Source organism: Cervus elaphus, chromosome 22 (assembly GCF_910594005.1).
Source record: "Cervus elaphus chromosome 22, mCerEla1.1, whole genome shotgun sequence".
NCBI classification, from domain to species: domain Eukaryota; kingdom Metazoa; phylum Chordata; class Mammalia; order Artiodactyla; family Cervidae; genus Cervus; species Cervus elaphus.
The window spans coordinates 59,940,299-59,955,084 of NC_057836.1; the positions used below are offsets into that span (position 1 = coordinate 59,940,299).

General features: G+C 37.9%; 2 protein-coding genes across 2 annotated transcripts; one reads left to right on the plus strand and one right to left on the minus strand.

The window, feature by feature from the left end:
- Positions 1-939, minus strand: LOC122680465 (olfactory receptor 6C2-like). The gene has a single exon (XM_043881849.1). It carries the CDS (start codon positions 937-939, stop codon positions 1-3), a length of 939 nt encoding a protein of 312 aa, XP_043737784.1.
- An 11,701-nt stretch (positions 940-12,640) lies between these two features.
- On the plus strand, positions 12,641-13,591 carry LOC122680021 (olfactory receptor 6C2-like). The gene has a single exon (XM_043880833.1). The coding sequence runs from the start codon at positions 12,641-12,643 to the stop codon at positions 13,589-13,591; it is 951 nt and encodes a 316-aa protein (XP_043736768.1).
- Positions 13,592-14,786: the final 1,195 nt, after the last annotated feature.

Below are 14,786 nucleotides of genomic sequence, written 5' to 3' on the forward strand. Positions count from 1 at the left end.
TTACTTCTTTGACATCAATGACATTCTGTTGATTAAATCTCTAAAAGCTTCTTTCACTTGCTTGTTCCTCAGGGTGTAAATGAATGGGTTTAACATGGGGGCAACTGAAGTAGTAAGCACTGACACACACTTATTAACTGTCACTTTGTCCTTTGCTGAAGGTTTGACATAGATGAAGATACAACTGCCATAGGTGATAGAAACCACAATCATGTGAGAAGAACAGGTAGAAAAAGCCTTCATCTTTTGCTGGGTGGAAGGGAAATTTAGGATGGTCCTGGTGATGTGCATATAAGATATAACTACACACAGAAATGTCAAGATGTCAGTCAACACAGCAAGGGCAACAGCCATCTGTTCTATGAACCGTGTGTCTGAACAAGAGATCTTTAGCACAGGAGCAGCATCACAGATAAAATGATCAATGACATTAAAGTCACAGAATTCCAGATTTAAGCCCAGGCAGAGTGGTGGAAATATGACCAGCCAACCTGCTATCCAACAGCAAATAACAAGTCTTCCACAGACTCTGCTGCTCATGATGGTTGCATAATGTAAGGGTTTGCAGATGGCCACATAGCGGTCATAGGACATGATGGCCAGGAGAAAAAATTCTGTTGCTCCAAAAAGAATGACAAAAAATAATTGAGCAGCACAAGCATTATAGGAAATAGTCTTGTCCCCAGTTGATAAGCTGTATAAAAATCTGGGAATGCAGGCTGTTGTTAACAAGCTTTCTAAAAAGGAGAAGTGTTTGAGGAAAAAGTACATGGCGGTTTTAAGGCGAGAATCTACTAAAGTGAGCATAAGGATGGTCAGGTTCCCAGTTATACTCAATGTATAGGAAACAAACAGAAACATAAAAATCAGAACCTGCATTGGAGGATCATCTGTCAGTCCCAGCAGTATGAATGTAGATAAAGATGTAGAGTTTCTCATTGCTGACTTGTGCTTCTGCTCAAACTCCTCAGAAATTCAAGTGACATTGAACTAAGAAAACCTATATTAAACCATGACGCTATGGCCACTGGTTAAAATAAAATCCAATCAATTCAATGAATAGTCATTTTCTTCTTTGACCTGACAGGGACCTGCCAAAACTTTGGAATTCTCAGCTTTTTTGATGTGCATTACAGAAATCCTCCAGATCATGTTTTTCTGCAATAAGTTTTCACTTGAGTCCATATTTTCATACCCTCCATATGCTCTCTAATCTCTATTTTTCAGTTAATCTAAACTCTGTGCTCTATTGTCTGAAATGTATCTAACTATATAATTAGAAAGGATCATCCATATGATATGATTTTGTGGGTTTTCTAACTATCTTTTGCTCTGAATAATTCTTCACTACTCACAGGTTCAAATGAGCTTGCAAGCTGCTTACAGTGTGGGTCCCTGTTAAATGCAAATCAATGGCTGAGTCTGACATTTTATATAGCGCCTGGAGGCCATGCGTGCAGTATTTGAATGTTTGATGTTACTTCAATGAAAAAAGAGTTATTTCATTTTATTTTTGATATCAGGATTATCATGCAAATAATCCACATTGCTTTCTAGTTTTGCTATTTATCTTGAAGCTTCTACATCAATATCTGACTTTCCCTGCATTTCACTGTAATAGAACACAATGTTTCATAAGTACTACGTAAACAAGTTACCTGCCTCAATATTGAGTAAATTAGTCTCAGTGAAAAAACTTCAAAGAATTTAACCTCAATTGATTGTACTTCCAAAGTCGCGAAGGACATGGGAGACAGGATGAAACACAGGGTGGAGGAGACCAAGGACACAGGACAGCTCTGTTTCACGTAGTAACTTGAATCCTGCAACAGAAAATTGACATTAGTGGAAAAATTGGGAAAATCCAAATCAAATTTGTATTTGATTTAATTATTTTAATGTTATTATTTTATTGTTTTTCAATTAACCCTCGTCTCCACTCAGACCCTTCAGGCCAGAGCCACAGAGTCTCTCTTTCCAGCGCCTCTAGGGACTCTCCGTGAGCAGTGAGATTGGCCATCAGGTTGCACACGCTCAGTCCTCGGGTGTCAGTTTCTCCGGTGGGATCTAGGGTGCGGCTCCACCGCTGCAGCCCTGGCCCGGGCACCTAGAGAGTGAGGGACTTGCTCTCAAGGTGGTGGAATCTTTGCTGTCTGCCTATGACCTGGACCCATCCTTACATCTGTGTTTTATTAGTTATTAGTATTTGTATCCAGTGTTAATTCCTCAATATTAATAATTCCACTAAGATTATGCAAGTTGCTACTATTAGGGAGAGATGGGTGAAGGATATCTGGGAACTCTGCGCTATATTTTCAGTTCTTCTGTAAGTACAAAATTATTTCATAATGAAAAATTGACCAAATGGAAATAAAAAAGAAAGAAAACAGAAAAAGCACCAGCGATTATTGAGCACTTTACATATGCCAGACAGTAGGTTGAGGTAAGTCTTTACATGGATTATTTGTCTGGAATAATACATCTTCTCTTCCAATCATTTGTTCTTCTTCAGCCTTATTTTGGCTGATGTCAATTTTATTCTATCTATAAGTGTATAGGATATCATTTGAAATGAATTTTGACAGTTAAAGTTAAGGATTAATATTAATCAGCAATATCTGAATTTCATGGATTCTGTCTATATCTAAAAGCCAAAGTTATAGCATCAACTAACAAGACCCAAAACTTGGAGATTTTGACCCCCCTCTAATAGTACACGCTTGTGATGAGGATGTCCTCGTTTAGAAAGAAATGTTACCTATGAAACAGCTCTTCAAAGTGCTTTCACCATAGGGGGACATTCACTTCACACACCAAAACAGCATCTACCAGTTTGAGTGGAATCTGTTTCATGATCCGACTCTTTCATTATCAGCTTCCTACCCCTAGTCTTTCCTTCAGTAGACTGATATGGAACTTGCAGGTTTTTCAACTTTTGGCTTAGAATCACTTCCTGAAAAAAAAAAAAAAATCTTGAAAATTCATTGTGTAAGTTATTTGATTCTCTTTTTTGCCCCTCTAGATCACTATGCTTAACTCTTTGTTACCACTAAATATGTGAATGTAATTTTATTGAGATCGGGCTATGTCTTGTTCATTGAGAATCCATAGCAGCTAGCCCTATTTAGAAGAAGTAAATGGCAACCCACTCCGGTACTCTTGCCTGGAAAATCCCATGGACAGAGGAGCCTGGTAGGCTGCAGTCCAGGGGATCTCAAAGAGTCCCACACGACTGAGTGACTTCACTTTCACTTTTCACTTTCATGCATTGGAGAAGGAAATGGCAACCCACTCCAGTGTTCTTGCCTGGAGAATCCCAGGGATGGGGGAGCCTGGTGGGCTGCCATCTGTGGGGTCGCACAGAGTCAGACATGACTAAAGCAACTTAGCAGCAGTAGCAGCCCTATTTAAAGTTTGTCAAGAGCTCAATAAATATATTTATTGTAAAATTAATAAATTTTATATGTACACTGCTGACTCAGAATAAGCAGTTTGTTTTCTCAGTTAGCGAAATTTCCATTCTCTTTTTGGTACATTTTTTTTTTTTTAATAGAAGTATGTAATCCCAAGAGGGTTTCCCAATTTTTTTCTAAAAACGGTCAATTGAATTCTTCTGTGTTTTAGCTTCATTGACGTATAAATGATATAAAAATGTACATTCAATATATTTGCCATGTATAATCTCTATTTTCAATTCCCCTTCATTTTAAAAATAAGATCTTTAGGATAGTAAAATAATTCTTTACTTTCTGGCAGTACACAAAATGCTACCTGTTGTACTTAGTCCTAGATTTAAAAAAAGTTATTTAACTTTTTTTTGATCAAAAAATATTATATATTTTGCATTCTCTGATTACTTAGGGCTTCCCAGGTGGCTCATTGGTAAAGAATCTGCCTCCAATGAAAGAGACTCAAGTGAAGCATGTTTGATCCCTGGGTCAGGAAGATTTCCTGGGGTAGGAAATGGTAACCACTCCAGTATCCTTGCCTGGAAAATTCCATTGACAGAAGAACCTGGCCCCTACCTCCCATGGGGTAACAGAGAGTTCAACAAGACTGAGCACACACACACACACACATGCACACACACACACACACACACACACACACACACACACACTCTCTGATTACTTACATAACAGCTAGATGAAATGTTTCCCATCCTTCAGTTATTATCTAGATACCTCATCAAATACCTCATACTGAATCAGAAGGCATTTGACATAGAGACTTCACTTAAATGGTTACCTGGAGTTTAACTTGGTTGCTTTACAGAATTCCCTTCCTTATCCTTAAGAAAGGTAAATTTAAGCTCTTGCTTGGTACCTACTCCCATTTAGCCTAAAATGTTTATAGAAAGAAAGAAAAAGTTTTGCTAAAAGTTATCCTCCCCACCTCAACAGCAGCTTAAAGGTCATACAGAGACGGCACAGCATTTCCAGTGGTGGGACAAGAATGAATTGTCTCTGCAGCCTAGACGCCTCTGCTCAGGGCTGTCACACCAACTCCAGGTATCTGACTCTCTCAAGGATCTAACCTGTGTGTCCTGAGGAAAGACACTAATCTTTTATTCCAAATATATCACTATTTTTTTCAGTCCTTCATATTCCACCTTCTTAGCACTTCAGTGAAACTAATTGACACTGATATTGATATAGATGTTAAAATACTGAATTTTCATTACAATATGAAAGACTGTTAGTGGATGGAGTCACTGACTTGTAAGCAAATAAGTCACTCAATGCACATATATTACACACAGCTTTTGTTTAAAGTGAGGGAAAGCTTATGGCAGAGAACATGTAGGTGCATTTCTCTAAACTTCCATTGTATTTGGATGAACTTCACCATATTGTTACATGAAAACAGCTTATCAATGATTGCCCTATATTTGCCAAACATATTAAGAATCCACACTTTATAAGCAGTTGTTGAAACCTTTCATAAAATATTAAAATGACAAATCATATGAGTTATTTTGGTAGAGATAGTTTCCTCAGAGGAAAGCATCATTCTAGAATTCAGAAAAGGGACAGAAAATGATTTTAAAAATATTTCTCTGATACTCGTAACCTCTGATGTTCCCTTAATCCCAAAGTTGCAAAGGGTGAAAAAAAAAGTCACACAGGAAGGTCTTATGGTGGAGAGAGAGAAGGGTGGTCTCTGCCCATTCTTAGGAGCACAGAATCCTACTCACAGAGGGCTCTGCTGTTGATGAGTTCTCAGTAAGTTGTCCTCCACCCACACAAGATGAAGATTTTACTCAACAGAAAGCCTGTCTCCCACTGAGTCCAGGAAGTCTTTACTCTGGAACTGCAGAGCTAACAGTAATTTCAATGGCTAGGTAGGGATCTCTCTCTCTGTTCCTGGGAAAGTTGATATTCTGATATTTCTGGCAGAGGAACATATTTCTAAACTGACAGAATTACCCTTTAAAAAAAAAGGGCCCAATTTTCAATTAAGTGAAACAAACAAACATGTCTTAAATGTTACTAATGAGTCTCTTGTGTAATAGACTTTGGGGGCAGATAAGGGAACACAGACCTGGGGAAAATGTCCTCAGAGAGGTGCCTGTAAATAACATTAGCATCAGAAGAGGCCAGGTATGCAGTAATTAGTATCAGATTACAAGACAAAAAGTAACCATCTGTTATTTTATTTCAAAATTTTGTGAGGCATTTTAAGATGATAAATACAATGTTTCCAGTTTATTAAACTTGTAATATTTGTAATTAACGGTTGAATGTGGGCTTCCCTTAAAGCTCAGTTGGTAAAGAATCCGCCTACAATGCAGGAGACCCAGGTTCGATTCCTGGATTGGGTGAATCTGCTGGAGAAGGAAACGGCAACCCACTCCAGTATTCTTGCTTAGAGAATCCCATGGACAATATAGCCTGCCAGGCTCCTTTGTCCGTAGGGTTGCAAGAGTCAGACATGACTTAGCAACTAAACCACCACCAATGTTTGAAAGTGAAAGTGAAAGTCATTCAGTTGTATTAGACTCTTTGCTCCCCATGGACTATACAGCCCAAAGAATTCTCCAGGCCAGAATGCTGGAGCAGGTAGCCTCTCCCTTCTCCAGGGGATCTTCCCAACCTAGGGATCGAACCCAGGTCTTCTGCACTGCAGGCGAATTCTTTACCAACTGAACTATCAGGGAAGCCCAATTAAGTGTCAGTGTAAACAATTCACGTAATAATAGAGAAAAAATATTTTATCAAAAGAAAAGGCAAAGTGGAAATATACTGCTAATAGTTTTCAGATATACCTTCCAGATCTTTGTGATTCTTCTGTTTATACATTTCATGGGCCTTTTTTAAAAAACTGAAGTATAGGTGATTTACTATTGTATTAATTTCTGCTGTAAAGTGGTTCAACTATATACACATATGCAATCTTTTTCATATTGTTTCCATTATGGTTTATTATAGGATATAGTTCCCTGTGCTATAAGTAGGATCCTGTTGTTTATCCATTCTATGTATATACTAGTTTGTGTCTGCTAATCCTAGACTCTTGTTCTATCCCTCTCCCACTCTTCTCCCCACTTGTAAAACCATAAATCTGTTCATCATAGGATATAGTTCCCTGTGCTATAAGTAGGACCTTGTTGTTTATCCATTCTATATATATATGTACTAGTTTGTGTCTGCTAATCCCAGACTCTCATTCTATCCCTCTCCCACTCTTCTCCCCACTTGAAAACCATGTCTCTTCTCCATGTATGTCTGTTTTTATATGGTAGATAAGTTCATAGGTGTTATATTTTCAATTCCACATAAGTGCTATCATATGGTATTTGTCTCTCTCTTTCCGACTCACTTCGCTCAGTATGACTGTCTCTGTCTGCGTCCATGCTGCTGCAGACGGCATTGTTTCCTTTTGTGACTAAAGTTTAATTGTGTGCATATGCTGCATCTGCTTTATCCGTTCATCTGTCAATGGACATTTAGGTTGTTTCTCATGGGGCTCTTGAGTTCTATATTTATTTATGATCTTATTCTATTTCATTAAAACTTTAATACATATTTTACATTTATGTTTACATATATTTTGTATTTATTCATGTTCATATATTTTTATTTCAGTTTGTTTTATAGAAACATTTTTAAATGTTTTCCCTATGAAAAGTGAAAGTCACTCAGTTGTGTCTAACTCTTTGTGACCCCATGGACTGTAGCCTGTCAGGCTCCTCTGTCCATGATATTCTGCAGGCATGGGCTCTTCCCAATCCAGCAATCAAACCCAGGTCTCCCATATTGCAGGCAGATTCTTTACCATCTGAGCCATCAGGAAAGCCCAATGTTCTAAATCTGGTTAATAGCCTCTGTATGTGCATGCAAAGTTGCTTCAGTTGTGTCTGACTCTTTTAAACTCTATTTAGACTGTAGACCACCAGGCTCCACTGTCCATGGGGATTCTCCAGGCAAGAATATTGGAGTGGGGATTGCCATTTCCTTCTCCAGGGGATCTTCCTGACCCAGAGATAGAACCCACATCTCTTTTTGTCTTCTGCATAGGCCGGCGGGTTCTTTACCACTAGGCCACCTGGAAGAGCTAAATTTTAATCATTTGGTCACACTGCAGGGCATGTAGGATCTTAGTTCCCTGACCAGGGATAGAGCCCATGGCCCCTGCATTGGCAGCTCAGAGTCTTAACCATCAAACCACCAGGGAAGTTCTTAATGTTTTGATTTTAATATGTCTATGTACAATTTTCTTTGAACATCACTCTTATGAGTTGATTAAACCCCCAGGGGCTATTAATAAAGATGCCACAATACATCGATGAAATTTCACATGTTATTCTGCATGAGGTTACCCAATATATTTCAGGTGAGACTAAGATAATAACAGATATTTTCAAGAAGAGAAGGGAGAATATTGTGGGTTCACAGGGCTTATCCAAGGTTGAAGAGAGCTTGGTGGTCCCCATATGTGGGCACTGGGAATCTAGATCAGAAGACAAGGAAGGATAATAGGAATGCTACTCAACTTTAACATCTGGTCGAGTGGGGTCACTCTCTGAGTGGTTCCACAGTACCTGAAAAAGAAGCAGTTAACTGACCAACCATTTATTACACACCCAAGTCAGACCCCTGTCCATCAATGCAAGACAGTGGACTCTGACGTGAGATCTAGCACATATTGGAAATGGACGCTGCACCCCCAGTGGGAAGGGAAAAGCCATATTTCCCTAGTCTCAGGGGAAACTCACCTGAAGATCATTATGGGAAATAGGTGGAAACATCCAAGAGAAAACATTCATGTTCCAAAATAAATGAGATTTCCTGGGAAGATCTTGTTCCATCCCAGTGATGAGAGAAACCAGAGTCCTTAGAGACAGTGACTGCAAATGGAAAACTTTCCATTTGCTACAAATGCGTGCATTAGTTGCTCACTCTGTCTGATTCTTTGTGACCCCATGAACTGTGTAGCCTGCCAGGTTCCTCTGTCCATGGGATTTCCAAGGCAAGAATATTGGAGTGGGTTACCATTTCCTTCTCCAGGGTATCTTCTTGACCCAGGGATCTTCCTGACCCAGGAATTGAACCAGCATCTCCTGCATGGCAAACAGATTGTTTTACTGTCCAAGCCACCAGGGAAACCCTACAAATGTAATGAATTATTACTGTTGAAAACCAACTATCATTCTACTATAACCCTCAGAAATAAATACACCCTGGGCATTGATTTATTTCATTCCCTGAAAGTTACTTGACAGCATCACAGAGAAGATGTTGGTCGTTTTTTGTTTCTCAAAAGATAAAGAGGAAAAATAAATCAGTCAAATAAAGAGCTGAGAAGGCAGTGTTTAATAGTGGTTATGAGCTGGGTCATAAAGACAAATGGTTAATATTCCTGCTTTACCGCATCCTAAGTCATTGACCTTGCACACAATTCTAAATATTTCTGGACCATGATTTCCTCAATTGTAAAATGAGGATTAAATTACAACCAGCCTCAGAGAGCTGCTTTGAAAATTAAATGATATAATCTAAATGTTTAACACAATTATTAACATTTAGTACCTGCCTATAAATATTACCTTCCTTGAAGAAGTTTGTGAATTAAATTGAATAAAATGAAAAGGGAATTCTCTATGCTGCCATCTCCATTAAAAGCCTATTCTCATCCCAGGAATTTCCTCATGAGAAGTTTATTCTTCAATTAAAAACATAAATATGCCTGGAGTGAGTAACATAAATATGGTTATCAGCTTCTAAAGCCCTAGGTGAATTTATTTCCTCCTACAACATTGATGATAAATGTTCCCTGAAGTAATACAAAGACTGAGGAATCAGCTAGAATAGACTGAGTACCCTTGAAAGATTAAAACACACACACACACACACACACACACACATATTAGAAGTGGCAAACTTCCTAAGGTGTGAGTGGAAATCAGGGAAACCAAAAAAAAAAAAAAAAAACAAAAACAAAAAAACAAAACCCTGAAATTCTCTCCTAATTTTGGCACAGTGCAAAAAAATCATAGAAATGAGATTTAGAAATCTTAGATTCTTCTTTAGACTTTGCTTCTAGTGAGCCTGGTGACTGCTGACCCTCTGATTTCTATCTTTAAAATTAGAGGATTGGCTAAAGTAATTATTAAGGTGATTTGTATCTCAATTTATGTAGCTCTCTTAAGTCCTTGACCATTTCATTTACAGTAACCTGGCATCCATTTGACTAAGGTTTTTTTTTTTTTTTCTTCTTCTTCCTCTCTTATTCCTTTTCAATAGTTCAAAGAGAAAGAGATAAGGCAACATGTAGAGGTCATAAAAGAGATTTCTTATAAATTAGTGGGGGGAATTTTTGGGGAGTTCTCAAGTACAATGAGATGAAACAAGTGGACCCTAGGACAAGGAGAGAATATGAAATTTGCAGTTACTGAAAGGAAGTGAATATCCTAAGGAACAATGCTTGAATTAAGAGACTTGGGCAAGAAATCACATTAGAAAATATAACTAATGTAGAGCATGAATGTATGAGACTCAGAGAAAATAAGTCACATGTTACATTGTATATAGTTGAATTACTTCCACATAAACAGATTTATCAATGAATATTACATTTGTGGAATTTAAGAGGAGCTTATAATTTTGTATTTAATCTCAAAAATAGCAGCAAACTTAAAATATGTATACAGAATATAGTAAGAGGTGAGAGGTAAATCTAGGGATAAGGTGGGGAAAAGTATGAGACAGTATGTGAACACAGGGAGAGGCGGTAGGTCCTGAAAGAAGAAATAGAGTGAATAGAATGTATTTGATATCTGTTCTATGCCAGGCAGGATGCTAAGAGCCTAGAAGAATTACTGTCTTTAATCTTTATACTAACCATGAAAAACATACAATTATTATTTGCATGTCACAGACCAGGAAACAGCCCAATACTGACCTTTCCAAAGTTTCATGACCATGTGTGAACCCAAGTATCAAGCCCTGGTAGCTATTTTATTCCAGAACTTCCACTCTTAAACCCCATCTCTCTTTTTTTTTTTTTTTTAAGTTTCTCCGGGTCTTCATTGCTGTGGGTGGGCTTTCTCTGGTTGCACTGAGCAGAGGCCATTCTCTAGTTGTGGTGTGAGTGTTTCTCATGGTGGCGGCTTCTCTTGGTTGTGGAGCACAGGCTGGACAGCCTGTGGGCTTCAGCAGCTGTGGCTTGCGGGCTCTAGAGGGCAGGATCAGTAGTTGTGGTACATGGGCTTAGATGCCCTGCAGCATGTGGGATCTTAGTTCCTGAACGAGGGTTTGAATCCATATCCCCTATCTTGGCCACCAGGGAAGTCCCATGTCCTCCTCCTGGATCGCCAGGGAAGTCCCATCCCTGTGTCTTATAATTAACCCAGATGGGCTCTCTCAGAGGAGACCTAGGACTGGGTGACAATTCTCCTCAGCCAAGTTCCTTCTGAGAAAATGAGGCAAAGAGATGAACAAAGGGAAAACCTTACCACCAGGCCACCTCCTTTCCTCTGCAATCCTTCCTTCAAGACACCACTCTTTTTTTTTTTTTTTTTTTGAAACTAAACACATTTTAATAGAAAACAAAATACAAAATAACTCTTTTCAGAAAACAGAAATATTTAATCCTTTTCCCATAAATTAGAAGTTGCTTCATCCTCAGAGCATAGTTTTCGATGCATGTGTTCGTACTTATGATTTGTTTCACAGACTGTTCGTTAAACTGCTAAGACACCACTCTTAATCCCAATAAAATATTAATTCTTATTCAATCTTAGGTACAGATGATGTAGTTTAGTGTAATTATGGGAGATGATGACTAAAATTGATCATGTATCTTTCTGATTTCTAGAATTGCCTCAATACACTGAGATCCTTAGGTGAAGATTAAAACCTAAAATATAAATGAATGATGTAACTTTTCAGTTACACTTTAAATGAAACTAGTTTATCAATTATCGAGGACAAAATGCCTGGCCTCATTCACTCGGTAGACTTGTATTGCATATCTACCACATGCCAGGAAAAAATCTAGCCCTGGGTTTACAGTGGTTTACAAAATAAATCCATCTGTGTTCTCATGGAACTTGCTATCAAGTAGAGGATGAAAGTAAAAAGTAAATGGATAATAAAAGAAAGAAACAGAGAGCGTGCTCACAACATTGGAGGTAGAAACAATACAGATAGAATCCTCAGAGATGCATCTTTGAGTGGATTATGTTTAAGTTAGCACCTGAAAAATAAGATCCAGTCACATGAGAATGCAAACAGATCATTTCTAGAAGAGAAAACTGCAAAAGGTCCAGGATGGAAATCTGGCATCTTCAAGGAACAGAAGACCCAAACAGCTAAGCTAGAGACAAATTAGGAGCATTTCACAGCAATGAGATCAAGAAATATCTTATAAGCCAGAGTAAGGAGCCTGACTTTTATTCTAAGGGTTATGGAACTCCAGTGAGTGATTGTAAACAGAGAAATGGATCTTATGTAAGGTTTTGAAAATTACTCTGATCCTATCTTTTGAATAGACTTATGAGCATACTTCTGTGCGGTTTAAAAGGGAAGAGAGCAGAGAGATGTGAGGCACCTTAGAGGAGAATGTGGATTATCATCACAAGCAAGGAAGCAGAGGTGGAGAGGAGAAAAAATTTAACTTCACAAACTTAACTGTAGTCATCGCTGTAGCCCACATAGAACCAAGATGACAGCACAGCTTGAGGTTTGATTGTCAGGAAATTACAAACCATGCATATTTTTATGACAGTGTTTATCTGTTCATTAAGACTGAAAATAAAGCCTAGCTTCTTTTCCATTAGGTCGTTGACCAAATAATTCCTTTACTATTGAATTAATATTAAATTGATATAGTAATAAGAATCTTTAAATAGAGCCTTCTGACTAGTATCCAGTATAATGCTCAGCAGTGGGAATCCAGTAGCAATAATGATTAATTAACTGCTGCTCCAATAGCATTCTTCAATAACAGGTAAATAAAATAGTGTTCTTGATTCACAGGTAAATAAAATAAAACCTTGACTTATGTAACTAAGTTAACATTAGCTAGGAATTTCATGTCATCCCTCTGCTAATTCATGTAACAGTCTAGTTCTCTGATCTAATTTCTCTCTCTCTCTCTCTCAACACATAGACACAACCACAGTCAGGAATCAGAGATGAAAAATTATTCAGCAATAACAACATTCATCCTTGTGGGACTAACCGATGACCCAAATCTACAGATTCTGCTGTTCATCTTTTTGTTTCTAACTTACCTTTTGAGTGTTGTTGGGAACCTGATCATCATCACTCTCACTTTGGTAGATCCTCACCTCAAAACACCCATGTATTTTTTCCTCCGGAATTTCTCCATCTTGGAAGTGTCACTCACAACCGTCTGCATTCCCAGATTCCTCTACACAATGGCGTCTGGGGACAACACTGTTACATACAATGCATGTGCCACTCAATTATTTTTTGTTGTTATCCTGGGTGTAACCGAGTTTTTTCTCCTGACGGCCATGTCTTATGACCGCTATGTGGCCATCTGCAAACCCCTGCATTACGCAACCATCATGAACAACACTGTCTGCATCAAGTTCCTCATTGGCTGTTACATGATTGCTCTAATCATCGTCATCCCACCATTTGGCATGAGCTTTGAGCTTGAGTTTTGTGACTCTAATGTCATAGATCACTTTGGCTGTGATGTTGCTCCCATCCTGAAGATTACTTGCTCAAACACAGAGTTCCTAGAGCGATTCATCTTGGTCCTGGCCGTGTTCACGCTCCTGTTCACTTTGCTGTGTGTAATCATGTCCTATACATACATCATCAGGACCATTCTCAGATTCCCTTCTGCCCAGCAAAGGAAAAAGGCTTTTTCTATATGTTCTTCCCATATAATTGTGGTTTCTATCACTTATGGAACCTGCATCTTCATCTATATTAAACCACATGCAAAAGAAGGAGTAGCTATGAATAAGGTGGTGTCAGTGCTAACAACTTCAGTTGCCCCCGTAATGAATCCTTTCATTTATACTCTGAGGAACAAGCAAGTGGTACAAGCTTTAAAAGACATGATCCAAAGGGTTGCATTCAATCTCAAAGAACTAAATGATTACTGAATACAATAAAACAAATTGTAAAAGAATTCCTTGGTATTCATTTTATTTTTCTCTAATGGTATATCAGCCATAGTTTTATAATCACAACTTCATTCTGTTACACTTAGTACTTACATTAATATGTGTACTGATAATCCTTTTAGCTCAATATATCTCCAGGAATACATGGGGGAAATTCACTGTAAATATTTTTAACAATATGCCTGTTACTTACAGAACCAAGAAACATAGGCAATATCAATGTACTATTATATGGTGCAGAGCTACTCCTCTTTTACTGACTGATATGTCCTAAGCTGAGTCCCAGATCTCCCAGGAACAGCAGTGACAATAGTTTCACTGGTGTATGAATATGTCTGAACTCACTGTATACATTAAATAATGTGAATTTCTGTGAAAATGTGTAATTTACACATATGTTAAATATGTGAATATCAATTATACCTCAATAAAGCTGTCTTCAAAGGGGGAAATTATTTGTGAAGTCATATGCACAGATTTATTTCCTTCTAGGATACACTTTCTGTCAATTATGTGCTTGTTTGCCACTTTGATATTGATGACTGTCTCTCTAAGACAACATATTATGGTAATTAATTATAACACCTTAATGCTTTTTTTCTTAATAGATGATCAGACTCTAATCTTAAAAATGTGAAGAATGTGAAAAGAAAAATAATAAATCTTCTAGATGAAAATTAGAAGAATATTTCCATGATCTTGGGGTAAAGAATTTTTTATATATTGGAGTGTAGCTGATTAACAATGTTGTGTTAGTTTCAGGTCTACAGCAAGGTGATTCAGTTATACATATGCTGTTGTTGTTGTTTTAGCCACTTAGTCATGTCCAACTCTAGTGGAGCGGGTTCCCATTTCCTTCTCCACCAGTTGTACGTAAACATATATCTATTTTTTCTGATCTTTTCTAATTCTTTTCCCATTTAGGTTATTACAGAATATTGAGCAGAGTTCCATGTGGCTAAATAATATTTTTTAAACTAAAAACAGAAAGCATTAATCATTTTTTAAAAGCCTAAAAAAATCTTTTTTAAGGTATGGTGTGAAGTGAAGTCACTCAGTCATGTCCAACTCTTTGCGACCCCATGGACTGTAGCCTACCAGGCTCCTCTGTCCATGGGATTCTCCAGGCAAGAATACTGGAGTGGGTTACCATTTCCTTCTCCAGGGGATCTAC